The sequence below is a fragment of the Dermacentor albipictus genome, chromosome 1 (assembly GCF_038994185.2).
Source record: "Dermacentor albipictus isolate Rhodes 1998 colony chromosome 1, USDA_Dalb.pri_finalv2, whole genome shotgun sequence".
Classification (NCBI taxonomy): domain Eukaryota; kingdom Metazoa; phylum Arthropoda; class Arachnida; order Ixodida; family Ixodidae; genus Dermacentor; species Dermacentor albipictus.
This window is the reverse complement of record NC_091821.1, coordinates 257,997,562-258,012,021: the sequence shown is the minus strand read 5'-3', so window position 1 is coordinate 258,012,021 and position 14,460 is coordinate 257,997,562. Positions and strand designations below refer to the sequence as shown.

General features: G+C 43.0%; 1 protein-coding gene across 3 annotated transcripts in view; it reads left to right on the top strand.

Annotated features, from left to right (window-relative positions):
• LOC139054345 (uncharacterized) overlaps positions 1 to 14,036 on the top strand; it is a 34,871-nt gene extending 20,835 nt beyond the window's left edge. Inside the window, exons 6-12 of one of the 3 annotated variants that reach the window (XM_070531205.1) lie at positions 3,175 to 3,215; positions 6,974 to 7,087; positions 7,152 to 7,257; positions 7,361 to 7,532; positions 9,036 to 9,256; positions 9,603 to 9,684; positions 11,570 to 14,036. In XM_070531205.1, the coding sequence (XP_070387306.1) occupies positions 3,175 to 3,215; positions 6,974 to 7,085 (153 nt within the window). In that variant the 3' untranslated portion in view covers positions 7,086 to 7,087; positions 7,152 to 7,257; positions 7,361 to 7,532; ... (1 more) ...; positions 9,603 to 9,684; positions 11,570 to 14,036. The other 2 variants (XM_070531204.1, XM_070531206.1) reach the window with 2 other exon arrangements.
• Positions 14,037 to 14,460: the final 424 nt, after the last annotated feature.

Below are 14,460 nucleotides of genomic sequence, written 5' to 3'. Positions count from 1 at the left end.
TCCTGTCACAGTACGAGCACCGATATGCCTAATAAGTGTACTGGCATGCCTTCAGAGCTTTTTCGAATGTGCGTGTGGCGATTTGAGTCCTTACGGGCAGTAAAAGACATGCATTCATTTTTTCGGATGTTAACTGTACAACTGACCAAGAAGATGCTTCAAGTGGTCCGTGGGGCAAACATGCGGCAGAACGAGGAAGAAAACAGAAAGGACCGTCACATTGAGGAATGATTGGGAAACAAACTGTGCCGTCTCTTCTTTGAAGGAGCTTGAGCTCAAAAAGCAAAGTGTTGGCTGACGCTGAGGTTCAGGTGACCCTCATCCAAACCAAGATAAACTCTTTAAAGCAGTGAAATGCAACACTGAGGCATTGTGTGCTGGTTGAGAGTATGTCAGGACAGTTGAGGTTGACTTTCCAGCGGCTGCGAGAATTTCACTTACGACAAAGTTCAGGCTTAATACCGATGAGCTTGCCATGAATTGATAGAAATAGCTCATTTTCGAAAATATTTGCTTCTGTATACACATCTTTTTATTTGTATTTGAAAATGTTGGACTCTATTTGCAATAAGCTTTACCATTTCTTTTTCGAAGATATTTTATTCACTGTGCATTTTATTACCCCTCCCTTCAGTTTTCTATTGTAAATAAGATAAACGCTACTCCTTACTATTCAAACTGGAATAAGTCTTTCTTTTTTTAACATGCTTACTAGATAGTGACTCCATCGGGTGACATGGTGTCAGCCCGTCTTGACATAAAACAAAGTTCCATGTCACCCAGGGAATTTTGCAAAGGCTCTCAGGAAAAACCTAGAAAACTCAGGCACCTTGGAAATGTCAACTTGGTAGACACCCTGCCCAAATTTCTTTTTCTTTCCTTCCATTGTCCAACTGGCCTATGGCCAGGTGGACCGATGTCTCATTGGCCGATGTCTCTAGTAAGCAGGCTCTTTGGTTTCTTGTGTGGTGCCACTCATAATGCAGTAAACCCACGTTAACTCGAACTCTGATATCTCGAAATATTGGTAAAGACAATTTTTTTTTTCAGCTTGGTGCCAAATTCTTCGTGTTTTTCACCTCATATCTGGAAATGCTTTTGCGCTGCATTCCAGATATCTCGAAATCTCGACTGCAAAAATGTTGGGAAAAGGCTGCTACTCAATGGTTTCCATAGTTTCTGTGCTGCTGCAGTATTGCCATCTGTAGCGAATTCTGCTCGATCCTACGCCACTTTTATAATCTGCCATTCGTAGCTGTCTGTGATCTCATTGATAATGGACAGTTTTGGTTGAGGGCTGCTTACGTTCCACTCCACTCAAGTTTCAGACACTGCAGGGAAGTTTGTAGGTTTCGTATTTGATAAGCACATCTAGCAGAGACATGAGTGACATGTTATTTTGTAGGTTTCGTATTTGATAAGCACATCTAGCAGAGACATGAGTGACATGTTATCAGCTCACACCCGTGTGCTTAGATTTAGGTGCACGTTAAAGAACCCCAGGTGGTCAAAATTTCCGGAGTCCTCCACTACGGCGTGCCTCATAATCAGAAAGTGGTTTTGGCACGTAAAACCCCAAATATTATTTATTATGTTATCAGCTCGGTGATCTACTGAAGCTACAGCTCCTGGTACACTGAGTTTTTGTGAGAAATTTAGTGACTGCTGGCTCCTATCATTAAAGGCTCTATGGGGTCTATGCAAGGCCAGGGGCTTACATTTTTGTGAATTCGCTTATCTCGAAACTCCGCTTAACCAGTAACGTAGCAACAGGGGGGCCGGGGGGCCGTGGGCCCCGGGTGCAAGGGGCCAGTGGGGGTGTCATATACGTCTGAAGACACCTGGAAATTGTTGACATCCTCTACTACACCCGGTGGGGAGGGGGGGGGGGGCAGGGGGCAGAAGACCTATGGGCCCCGGGTGCCAGACGGCCTAGCTACGCCACTGCGCTTACCACTTAAGATGAAAGCCTTAGATGGCTCACGAGTAGAAAAATTGGCCATCTGGCATTATGGCAGCAAAATTTAATGGCACCAAATTCGGGGTCGAACCCTCGACCTTTGGTGTTAGTTATGGCAAAGTGAAGGCACAGGGAATTAAGATAGAGTTAAGCATTTGAACCCACAACCTGTGGCGTTAAGTTGAAGTTAACTAAGGCAAAGTTAATTAAGATAGATTTAATCAAGGCACTTGAGCCCACGATCTTTGGTGGGAGTTGACCCCATGACATTAGTGCTAAGGTGAATTTAATTAAAACACTGTTAAGATAGAGTTAATTAATGCAATCAAACCCACGACCTTTGCTGTTAATTAGGCAGTGGTGGAACAGCTGTGCCAATTGCAGCAGACTGCGCTGAGAGTGGGCATTTACGCCATTGGCACCAAAACGACATTTTAGCGGAATATTGCGCCGAGCCTGTGCCAAAGCATGCATAAGAGCGAATCTCTCCTTCCGTTGATGCTTCGCAGCTAGCAAAACTAAAATCAAAATCAACAGCCTGCTATCATCATCATCATAGAAGGAAGCAAAGGCCTATCCTTAGAGTTTCGCACCATATAGTGAGAAACTCTGTGGACCCGTTGGAGCCGTCCGGTTCATCATTCGCGCATTTTTATCTGACGGAAGTACAATGTAGTGCCGCTGTACCATCTTACTGGCGCTTTGTTTCGGCTTTCATTGAACCTGCATGGTGCCATGGAGTTCGCTGAAGGAGGCTGTCGCATTCTAGGATTAAAGTTAAGCTTTTTCGATGTTTATGGTTGATAGCAGGGCTTTACAATAGAGCCACTGTGATCAGAATCGCGCATGGTGCATAGTTCAAAATGGTATTAGCGAATGAGGTCGAATGTGCTACACAGCACTACACAGCTGCACTATTTCGGTGAAATGGTCACCGACGCAAACATAAAACCCTGTTTGCGTCTCGTGCATGTGCAGTGGCACTGATGCTATTATTTTTTTCTTGCGGCTGAAAACCTTTGCAGGCCTATTCGAAAACCCCCAAATGTGCATGACATGACATGAGTATAATGCATGATGTCATATTCAGTGCAGGCATGCGTTCTGATCGGTCTTGCGGTGAGCCTTTACGCACAAGTCGTGACTGTCTTGCTGTTGCATCTTCTCTGCGATGTATCAACAAACCCAGCCATAGCGCCCTTTGTGCATTGCAGTGTGGAGGAGCGTTGCGTCCTTTCCTGACTGTGCTTGCAGGGTAAGCCTCATGCAAACCCGTCTGCACAACATATCGACTAAATCAGTTAAAATGTGCATGGTATATGGTAAGCGCACCTGCATTGAATGCGGTGGCAAAAGTTCTTGCTGCTGCACCAAATTGGCTTTTTGCATGCGCCAGGACCTGCACCAAAAGGTGCAATGACTGTTCCACCACTGTTTAGGGTGAAGTTAATTAAGGCACAGTTAATGCACTTGCACCCACTTCCTTTGGTGGGAGAAAACAAATAGGAAGTAACAACGCATCTGTAGAATGTCAAGTAATTTAATGTCTCGCGAGCGCGCAGGCTTTCACTTTTATCCTCTTTAGTGTATGGTAAAGTAACTCGACCTTTTTCTAAATTTTTACCTGTTTTTACAACTTCGAATTAACGGGGCTTTTATGTACTTTTGACACACCAATGCAGTTGAGTTCTTTTTAATAGCATTTTAATACATAGCAATTTGACCACCTGTAATAAATGACAACAGAATGGAAATACTAAATACATATTTCTTAAAGCAGTGGTGCTGCTCTGACTGGGAATGAGAAATATTTGTTGTAGCTACTCTATGTGCAGTACTCAGTGATTCAAATGCGATAATCGGTCTGCATGGCAGTCGTAGCTAGGGACACAGAGCTGATGCATTTTGGTGTAGGATGAATGTGAAGGCTTTTGCGATGCATTGTGACTGCGTTTGGCCCCCCCTAACAATGCCAAAAGTTCTGGCCACCATGCGGGTAGATTATCGCACTTCAGTTGCTGAGCACTGTATGTGCTGCACATACATGCACGTGTTTGCGCATGTTTGTGCGTGAAAGACAAGTGGAGCATTTAGTTAATGTGTACGTCCTTGAAGGTGCAACAGTGGCTTTGCAGAATAAGAAGGTACGGCTGATAAGAGTGCTGCTTTTTTGTGAGCTGGTAATTCATACTGTGCATTGGATGCAGTAGGAGACAAGGAATTTCTCCTGTAGACTTATCTTTGCGAGAGCTGATTATGCTACAATTTGGAAAAAAAAGTAGAAAACAACCACAGTCATTGGATCATTGCAATGTGCTGACGTGGGCCCATCCTTGTAATGCATCATGTTTTGCATGTGCTGTCTTAGCTGGTTATTTATAGAACAGCCTTTGTTTGATTTATTTCGGCCTCATGACAGTGATATTTTGTATACCACTCATTCCGTGCAAGGATCATGAACATTGCATTTGACAAGGTGACAAACTGAAGCCGACCGGTACCTTGACTACCATTGCAGTATGTTATCAACATTCTTCGTGAGCAGTCTTATGGGGTCACTGTCCACTTACGAAGAAGGTGGCTTTGTCGTCATGTTCCAGGCACAGTGTGGATCTAAACCACATGAAACCATCACATTGAAAAGTTTTGCTGCTAAAGTTAAAGGCCAAGGGAAATAACATTTGCATTTCAATAAACCATTGCCAGTTTGCAAAATGTGTAAGCAACTGCACTGCATTACAGGCAATGCTCAGTGTTAAAATGCACAGGGCAGTGTGTCCTCTAAGGTTTATCTCAGATAACAGGACATGGCAGAGCATTGAAAGGGAAGAGAGGGAGCATTGGAGGGCAAACTAGCTGCTTCCAATTGACAGCCTTTTCTTGCTAAGAAAACTGATGCCATTGTGGACTTTTTAACGCAAACCTTGCGTAAGGGCTTCATAGCATGGTCGATAGACGTGAAAGATCTTTGTTCGATGCAGAACGCATAGATGCTACCACATGTTTTATTTGTAGATTCAGGGTGGTGGCATTTCAACATGACATCACTGGCAGCATTTTTATTATCTTGCTGCCTCGAACTGGCGCTCTCGCTCGTTGATCGGCTGGCAGCCGTAGCCACCACCGCTGCAACGCTAGGCCTAGCTACTTCGACATTTGCTGCCAAGCTTCTTGCTGTTCAGTGCCTAGTTTTTCATTAACAATGCGCCGCTGTTAGCAATTGCGCTGACTCCGCTTTTGTCATCCTCACCAATGGCTTTGAAGCTCGGAAAGCACGGCACGTTGCATAATGCCGGTTCTTAAAAGTCAACTTCGCCTCAATACAGCATTGAGGCGTGGTGAAGCATACCAAGAGTGGAAAGGGGGCAATTGTCACAGGACACGGTATGTATTCCTTAATTATACATGCGTGCACCTGCCATCTCCTATCGCAGTACAAGCACCGATACGCCTAATAAGTGTACTGGCAAGCCTTCAGAGCTATTTCAGATGCGCCTCTGGCGATTTAAGCTCTTAGGGGCAGTAAAAGGCATGCATTCATTTTTTCGGACGTTTTCACCGCCGCTAGGGAGTCCTAAAAATGAGCTTAACTGTATTATGAATTTTTAGGTACATTGACAATTTTTAATCATTCAGGGCATTACCTATGCTAGTCTTGACCAGGAAGCCAAGATTTTAGAAATATTCCAGAGTTGTTTTGTACCCCTTTTGTTAACTCGTGAATCAATAATACCTTGCAGTTTTTGGACCTTCAACGAACATGTACAGAAAAACATGTCTACTGGGCTTTTCGTTGTCGAGCTAACAAACCATTCTTGACGTACAACTCTTACCACTCAAAGTTGATCAAGTGCGGTATTTTCAACTTTAGTTCCATAAATGCTGTCTTGTTGTCTCCCTGTAAAGCCTAGACTACAAGAATAAGCAGTTTGTCTGTTAGCGGCAGGCTACCCAATGGATGTGATTGTCTCAGTTGCAGGTAATCTGTTGAAAAAATTGTGGAACCCAGATAGCGTCCGTGTGAATGTATCTGGAAGTAAGCAGAAGCTAGCATTCATTCCATATCTACACAAGGTTTCACTTGGACTGAAGAAAGTGACTGGTCAGGTTGGTTTAACATGTTTTTTTTTGCACCAGAAAAGCTAAACCATCTGTGCTCACTGACCAGAAAAAGTGATAGGGTGCCAGAAAGATCAGCACCCGGTCATCTCTTGTGTGGAAGGAGTTGTATACAATGTGCTATTGTCAAGTGTCCAAAAATACATCACAAAGAAAGGTTGCTGTATAAATGACTGGGCAAGGTAGTCGACGCTAAACATTATGTGTTACAAAGACACGCATTGACTGGTTGTTTTCTACTTTTTCCAAAATGCAGCATAATCAGCTATCCTATATATAAGTGCACACAAGAAATTATAGAATGAAAGCCATAATCAGCGAAGGTTCCATGCTTTTAGTACACCGTCTGTTTTGTTGTCAAGAAAAGAAATGTGCTTCCTGAACTCAGCAGGAAGATAGGCAGTGAAATTTTAATAACCATGAGTTGCTAGTGCAGTCTTTTATGTCTGTGTGTGCCTCACTCAGTTCTAGTCTTCTACTGCACCCCCTGCACAGTATGAAGAGCTGCTGTATCTTTTCGCGGTGTGAAAACAGTGCTAACTTCTGGTTCTTAGGGAAATAACATAGAAAAAGAAGTAGAACTGGTTTAATGATTACGAACCAAATATTGAATGCCACCACCACAATCTGTGGGTTCTATCCTGCACATATTGAGAACAGGAAGTTATAAATATGCCTGCACTTTCATTCATAATACATATAGTAGGAATGTCTTGTCTAAAAGATGCATATTTCCTCAAATATAATTCAGATGGGGACATTTGAATTTTGAGGGAATAATCACAGAAATATTACAACTATTACACCAAATAATGATGCCTAAATGAATTGTAGCCGTGGGCATGCAGTGAATGTTGTATGTACTGCAATTTCATGAGTGCATCTTACTTTCAGCCAATTATTGCTTCTTCAAAGCGTGCACAACCTTCCTGGGACAAGCCTGAAAACACAACAAATCTTTCTTTCCATGCGAACTCGTTGTGTGCATCTGCTGTGGATGCACTAGAGGTACGGCAAAATGTTGCTTTCTTGGAGGCTAAGCTCAAACATTTTTTTTTTTTGGCACATTTAGTGTTTACAGGCCTCAGTTGCTGCACGTTACCAAGATAACTGCTACAAAACCTGCCTGCAAAATCTACAGGCAGTGATGCCAACAGCTAGACGATTTCATAAGCAAGGTACTATATTTTTGTTCTCTACACACAATAGCCAATCTAAGGATAGTACAGGCACATTCTATCTAATGCTTAATCCCCACCTCCCGCTCCTTCTACTTGGCAGGGCAGGACAAAAATGTCCCTGTATCACCCATTCTGGATCAAGCTTTAGATACAGTAATACCAGTTCTTGTGGGATTGCCTGCTCATGCACAAGAACTGTATGCAAGACTCACGCTAGAGGCAATTTTCAAGGCCTGGAAAAAAATTATTGTGATCAGGCACCTGAAATTTAGGTAAGCCATTTTTTTTTGTCACATTTGACAGCCACTGGAGCTTAAAGGGCCCTCACTTGGTTTGAGCATTCCAAACAGACAAGTGTGGAGCTATTATGCTGTGACCTTAGTGTCTGCATAGTATTGCACTTATGTGCGCCATTCTTGAAGGAGCTACCCACTCTACCACCAGAGATGACATCATAGCTAGTGCCTCCGAGTCACATGCACTGAACAAATGGCTAGTACGAATGGAAACATGCCATGAAATGCAGAGCACTAAAACAACCACTGCAAATGCACTATGCAGCAAGATAAGAATGAGCAGAGACAGATAAAAAAGAAAGAGAAGAAGTGGGAATCGTGACAAAAACGTCATGCAGGCCCTCGGCTTCAATATCGGAGGAGGCAGGGAAAGGAATTCACTTGCAGGCACTGGCTGAATTAATGGGAGAAAGCCTCTGCTGTGGTGACTCGCCTTCTCATACTGTCACCTCTCAACTTTTCATCTGCTTCTAGCTCCACTACAGTTGACTCCTTACCTTGGCTAATTAGACTTTTCACTTAATTCAAATGCACTCTAAATTCCCGGCTAGAAACCATGCATTAATATGGAAAAAAAACTTGTTTAATTCAACCCACACTGGCGCCACATTGTGTGTAGCGGTCACTAAAAGCTTGAAAATACAAAAAATTCAGTAGACAATGTCTTTTTTGAGGATTTTGTCAGCACCGACGACAATGTTGAGGTCTGTGGGTCGCTGACCAATGATGACATGTAAAGTTCTTGTAATACTGTATTGATGTTGTCTGTCGACGACAACAAACTACTTCAAGCAATAAAATATATTGGAATTCATTCATTCTGCTGCCATTACTTAATTCAGCCTTTTGGATAATTTGACCAAATGTTGCAGTCCCTGTTGCACGTCCTCCATTCTGGAGCCAAAGCATCCACATGCTGGGGGCCGCCGCCGATGTGGTGAGGAGGACTCCCTCACCTAAAACAGCACTGCTGAAGGTCGCTGTGGCAGGAGCGCCAGACACTTATCACCTCTCGAACTGCGTGCGAATACCTGGCAGGCGCGTTCCATGAACAGCGACAGGCAGTGCGGTGGTGCCCTTCAGATTAGGAGCGAGTCACTTGCATGTGCGGGGCGCAAGAAGAGAGCAAAAAAGCCTGTTTGGCACAGTGTGTCGTTACTCTCTCTTTCTCTGTACTCTCTTCCATACCCCCTACTCAAAATGAAGGAGTCGTCTTGATGCGCTCGAAGTGAAAGGACATCTGTCGTTATTTCATAAGTGAAAAATTTCCGCCTCTTATTCTAAGAGTCCCGTAAGGGTGGACTGTATTACTAAATTTTTATTAAAAATGTATGCTCCCAGACAGCACTTTGTCGCTTGGTGTATAAGCAAAATTAATAATAAGACCTGGTGAGAAGCCCTTCAAGTGTGGATGGTGTGCACTTTCTGCATGTTAACAAAAAATTGATTTGCCTATCTTCACCCCTTTCCTGCTTTCAGTGAACAGGAATCAGCTCAACTTACTGATGCTGCAGCTATGTGCCTAGCTCGAGTGGAACACTCAGACTTACATGAAGTTGCCAAGAGTGGTTTGTGGAACCTCAATGCTTACCATGAGCTGCTGGAATTGCTCCGTCCTGCACAGCGAACTGTGCTAGCTGCTTCTGAAAGGAGGAGGCTTTTCACCCCAAACAGGGTGTCTCCTCTGGTTGGAGCCAGTGGTGAGTGGCATACCAAAACAACCTGCCAGCAGTGGCCATAGCTGCCTGAGCTTGCAGCTGACTTTTGTGGTACATTATCAGATTGAGCAGACCATTGCCTTGTGCACTTTTAGTTACATTTTTGTTGCTTTTTCAACTGTATGCCTAGTAACAAGGAACATTAAGAGGCAAGTCTGCTGTTGCTGACAATGGCCTTTACATTTTTACAATGGGCTGTACATACTGGTTTTTGATGGGGATATACACAACTTCTGATGTGGTATGGTGGGCCAGAACAATGTTCAGCACAAGACTACCAGAATGTTGCTGGGGGAACGGTTGTATTCACAAATTTTATCTGTTGCAGGTGCTCAAGAACTTGTATGCACACCAGTACGCATAGAAGGAAAGCTAAGGCACAAGCTATGCTGCAATTCATAGCATCTTGGGCAAGTGATGAATTCCGACATTATAGCCGGGGTCTCGTGAACATGCCTATGAAGAAAAAAATGTAACGTCTAGTACACTGCCAAAGCTTTGGTGCACACAAATCAAGTCCAAGGTACAAAAGAGCCAGCTGGTAGAGAGCTGTTACAATTCAAGTGGCAGAATGAGCAATATTTTTCGGAGTGAAAACACATCAATAAGCACAAAGACGATAGTGTAGACTTCATGCAGCACTTACAATCGAGAGCTAGAGAAATGCTTTTTTCTTTTTTATATGTCAATGCACACCTTAACACCAGGATTATTAAAGGTACAGCTGAAGAAATCCTTGCATTATATTTTTAACTTCATTCAGCCCTCATAATCAAATGGCAGCAATATTTTGTTCTAGAGCTGAATTTTCCCTGAACTCCGCGGTATGTCACGACGTCTGGCACACATCGCAAGAAAAACAAATGAGTCTTTGGCAGTTCTTGGCTTAACTTGTGCAAAGCTGTTTGTTTTGTATGCTGCTGCCGCGGTAGGCAGTGCGAAGCATCACTGCAGCAAAGGCCACCCCGACACGAGTGAAAAGGGAGAGGCGTACGAACGACAGAAAAGGTGAATGCCTGCACGAAGGTGCCAGGGCGCACCTGAATCTTCGCAAGTCGTAATGCAAAAACTAACTGTATTCTCAAGCTCACTACATACCTGTCATAATCTTTAGGATGTAAACAATGCAAAAAAATTTTTGGAAGCTTGTAGTGACATTGTTTATGTTCACAAAAACTGTAGAAAATAGTTGACGTTGTAGGTTTGAGCACCTTGTTGATCTTGACACCAGACAACAGTTGCCAGCCTCTTGCTATTGCTTTAAATGGCACTGCATGCCAGCACTGAAAACATTGTTTGTCGTGAGTGCATGACAAATGTTTTGCTACACTTATTTAGTATGTTGCGAGTTTGCAACCACCAATGTTAAGGGCTAAAAGTAATAATAAAAACATAAATAAATACATTAGTAATAATAGAAAAAGAAGAAAAAGGCAAGGGGTTCTCTACTGCTGCATGGTGCTAAAAAGCTGTGCAACTATGTTACATTTTCTTACCTCAGTTCGTGGCACATACGTTAAGTCCCTCCATGACGTTTATATCGCTTAGATTAAAGGGGCCCTAAAACACTTTTCTAATTTATATCGATTAGGTTAAAGGAGCCCTCCAACACTTTTCTAATTATGGATTCGCCGCACTATTTAAGGACGTCTCGCAAATATTCTGCCGTAAGAATGTTCCAAATCCTTCAAGTATAAGTAGAGTTATTGCAGCCCTACGTGGTTTTCTCTCTCTCTTTGTCTCTGCTAGAACACTGGAAGCTATGCAGAAAAGGCCAAGGGGGGGAAAGCCCCACCCAAAGTTTCAGTGCATTGGCACCGAAATAGAGTCACTGGGAAAAGTTACTCTACGGCAAAAGGGCTTGTCGCGGCACTGCGTGGCAACAGCGGTAGACTGCACTACGCAACACACTGCAGCTATTTCGGATGCCATGCGCTGCAGACACAGCTATGCAGAACTGTCCTGTGTACCGGCTGTGCAAAGATGAAATAGTCTTTTTGAGATTGTATATGTCTAATTTATTTAACTCAGAATTAGTCATTATTAATTACTGTGAATGTTCTCTCAGTCAAAAATCAGGCAACAGCTGTTGGTGGGTCCAGATCCTTATGAAGACATTCCATGATGACATTGCAGAAGCAAGAGCTAGCGCTTTTTCTGTTTTGACACAAGATTGTGAATTCCCTGCTGCATGCAGTGCAATAATGTTTGGCTCACATTTAAAGTGTTTTGGGGGCTCTTTAAGTGGCATCAGCCTACCCTTCCTCCATGCTGCCTCCTTGTTTATGCTCTCAGGTTCTGGTGCCAAGTGCAACTTCCATCATCTCAGCTTTCATGCCGAGGGGAAGCTGCATTAGGAAAGACAAGTGGCAAGTAATGGTCAAAGAAAAATTCTGAAAGCAAAAGCTTGTGCAAGTGAAAAATCTGAGGGTAGTGGCACACATAGTTTCTTAATAGAGTGGTCCGCAGCATAGACTGACAGGCTACATGCTCACTACCTTCATGTGTGTCCGCCTCAGGAGCTCTATCTGAATACGTAGGAAAGCATAAACCATTTTTTCTCAGCAGCCACTGCACTGATTTTGACAAGGTTTGTTGCATGTAACAGTTACAATCAAGTTACTAGCATGGTGGATTTTCAATTTTTGCCATCAATAGCTCTAGAAAAATACTCGATAACTGCAAAACTAGCGGCGAACTGCTGCGGCAGTCACGCAACATGAAAATCTCGGCCCCTTTTTTTCTCTGCGCGCAAGTGCAAGATGTCGCACACTTTTTTCATTCGTCTGCTGACAGATCGGTGCTGTGTTTACGTTCTTAATGCGAGTCATGTCTGATAAAGATGACGACATCGTTGCCGCTGAACATAATCAGCTTGGTGTGCTACCTTCTGTTGCGGCGTCGCAGCTTTCAAGAGAAGAATGAGGTACTGGATGTCGCCTCCGCGTCCATGTATTCAGAGTCCGTCTTGTCATACTAAATCGGATATGGTGCATTGTCTCTATCTAAAAACCGTTCCATTGGGACGTCTCAGTTTAGTCTCTTCACTGTAAAAAAAAAGAGAGAGAGAATCGCAAACCATGACAATCAAAACAAGTGCAAGCGAGAGCCAACGCGAACCGACTACAGTGTGAAACGTGCAATTGGGCGGGTCCGCTCTCATTGGTCTGGTCTCTTCTGTTCACGGCTCGCTGCCACTGCGACAAGCCACGAAAAGTCGGTCTCAGACTGATCTCTCCCACAGCACAGAAAAGCTGCCGCGAGGCAGCTTCTGCGGCGCACATTCTTCTGCTAGTGTGGCTGGGGCATGAGAGTTATGAATAACAATGTCACACTTTTGCAAACTGCACCTAATAATGCATCTAATGTGGACTAACTATATGTATTTTATATGCTTCTGAAATATACCACTAATATGCGAGCAGAAATTTTGCAAAACTCGTAAATATTGTAACCTGTAAATTCATATCAGATTTGCCTGCAGTTTACAGAACTGCAATAGCTATTGGTGCAGAGCTACGGATTTGTAAACTTCGTGCTTATTATCAATTGTCAGTTATTTTTAGACAAAATTAAAAATTCTAAAAAAAAAAATTGTTTCTTGGAGTCTGTAGAATTAAGTTTTCTCTCTAATGCAACAAATTTAATTCAAATTGGTGCAGTGGCTGGCTTATAAAAACATTTCTGTTTTAAACCTATGTTAATTGGAAAAGCAAGGTTGCCCTACATACACTGTTGGCCCCTACATACATGGGCTTTTGCAGGGTTGCCTCCCGAGGGAACTGCCGTCAGGGCTGCAAGTCAAACACATAAAAAGCTGTTGCAGCTTCCCAAAGCCACCCCTGATAAAGAGAGTCTGAATGACTCCGAAACATTGGGTTAATTTTTAATAAACCTTCTTGGTTATCAATTGTTTAGTTTGCCCACTTTAATGTCTATATATTTGCCTGCAAACCTGCCACAGTGTGTGCTGTTACACTATTCACAATACTGCAGTGCACGATTACAATCTCTCCTTGAAAATTTTTCTACTCTTGAGAAATCTGTTTACTAAATTACAGCTGCAGGTATTTGCTATTTAGCACCCCTGGCTGCGTCAACAAGTTGCTGCACGCTTAGATTATTTTGGCAATTTTGTTGCTGCATTTCAAAGAAATTATGAACTTGCATGTCTTTTCGTGGCTTGTAAGAAGGTGTGGGATCTACAAATGTCTTTCAAGGAAATACATAGTGCATTAAGTACATACCTCGAAGTGGATGCTGTTCTTGAGTAATTCCGTGACAAAATTAAAAGCAACAGCTGCCAAAATGAAAATGGCATTTGTATGAAAAGTTGAGGCATGAAGCTTTGTTTGGTGTGTGTGTGTACGCACATACACCGTAAAATCCCACACAAGTGTGTGTGTGTGCCCCCCCCCCCCCATACTTTCGAGTGAACCAAGTAAGCTTCCACCATGGGGCGAGGGGGCATGCTCAGGATTTTACGTGATGTGTGCGTGCACGTGCATACGTACACATGCACAGACACATTCAAGAAAAGCAGAACTGCGTGTACAGAAGGCCTATTTATTTTTATACATATTTGTACATTTCCATATGCATCTAAGCATTTCTATACAAGTGTGTACTGTTTGTTTTTAACTTTAAAAACAGTCTGCAAAATCACCAGAACTTACACATTTGATTGCAGACTACAGCTATACACAGTTGAGACAATGCATATCAACTTCCTGTGAAACTGCATAAAATCGTTTGAACCAATCATGTCTTGTTTCCTGTTCTTTAAAAGAAAATGGGTGAATTTAGCATGAAAACAGACCAATTTTTGCCTGCCCACACATGTGGGGAACAGTAATGTTTAACTAGAGACAACATGTGATGTGGTGACAAGAGAAATGTTGTATAGGGCAGAATACTGCAAAACAGATTCAACAACTCCAACTAGCTCCACTGCTCAGAGAGATTAAACCTCCTGTACATCAAGCTGGATGGAAGACTTTTTCCCACCTTAGAAGGGAACATTTCTTCCACCAGCTAGATTGCATACCATGGTATGGAACAGATGCAGCCTTGCTGCTTACAGAATCTGGCCTACTGGCAGCAACACAACATACCCTGCCACACATGGAATGGTATAAATACTGAAAAATTGTATGCCAGGAGTTCCTTCTGAAGGAAACCCTAGC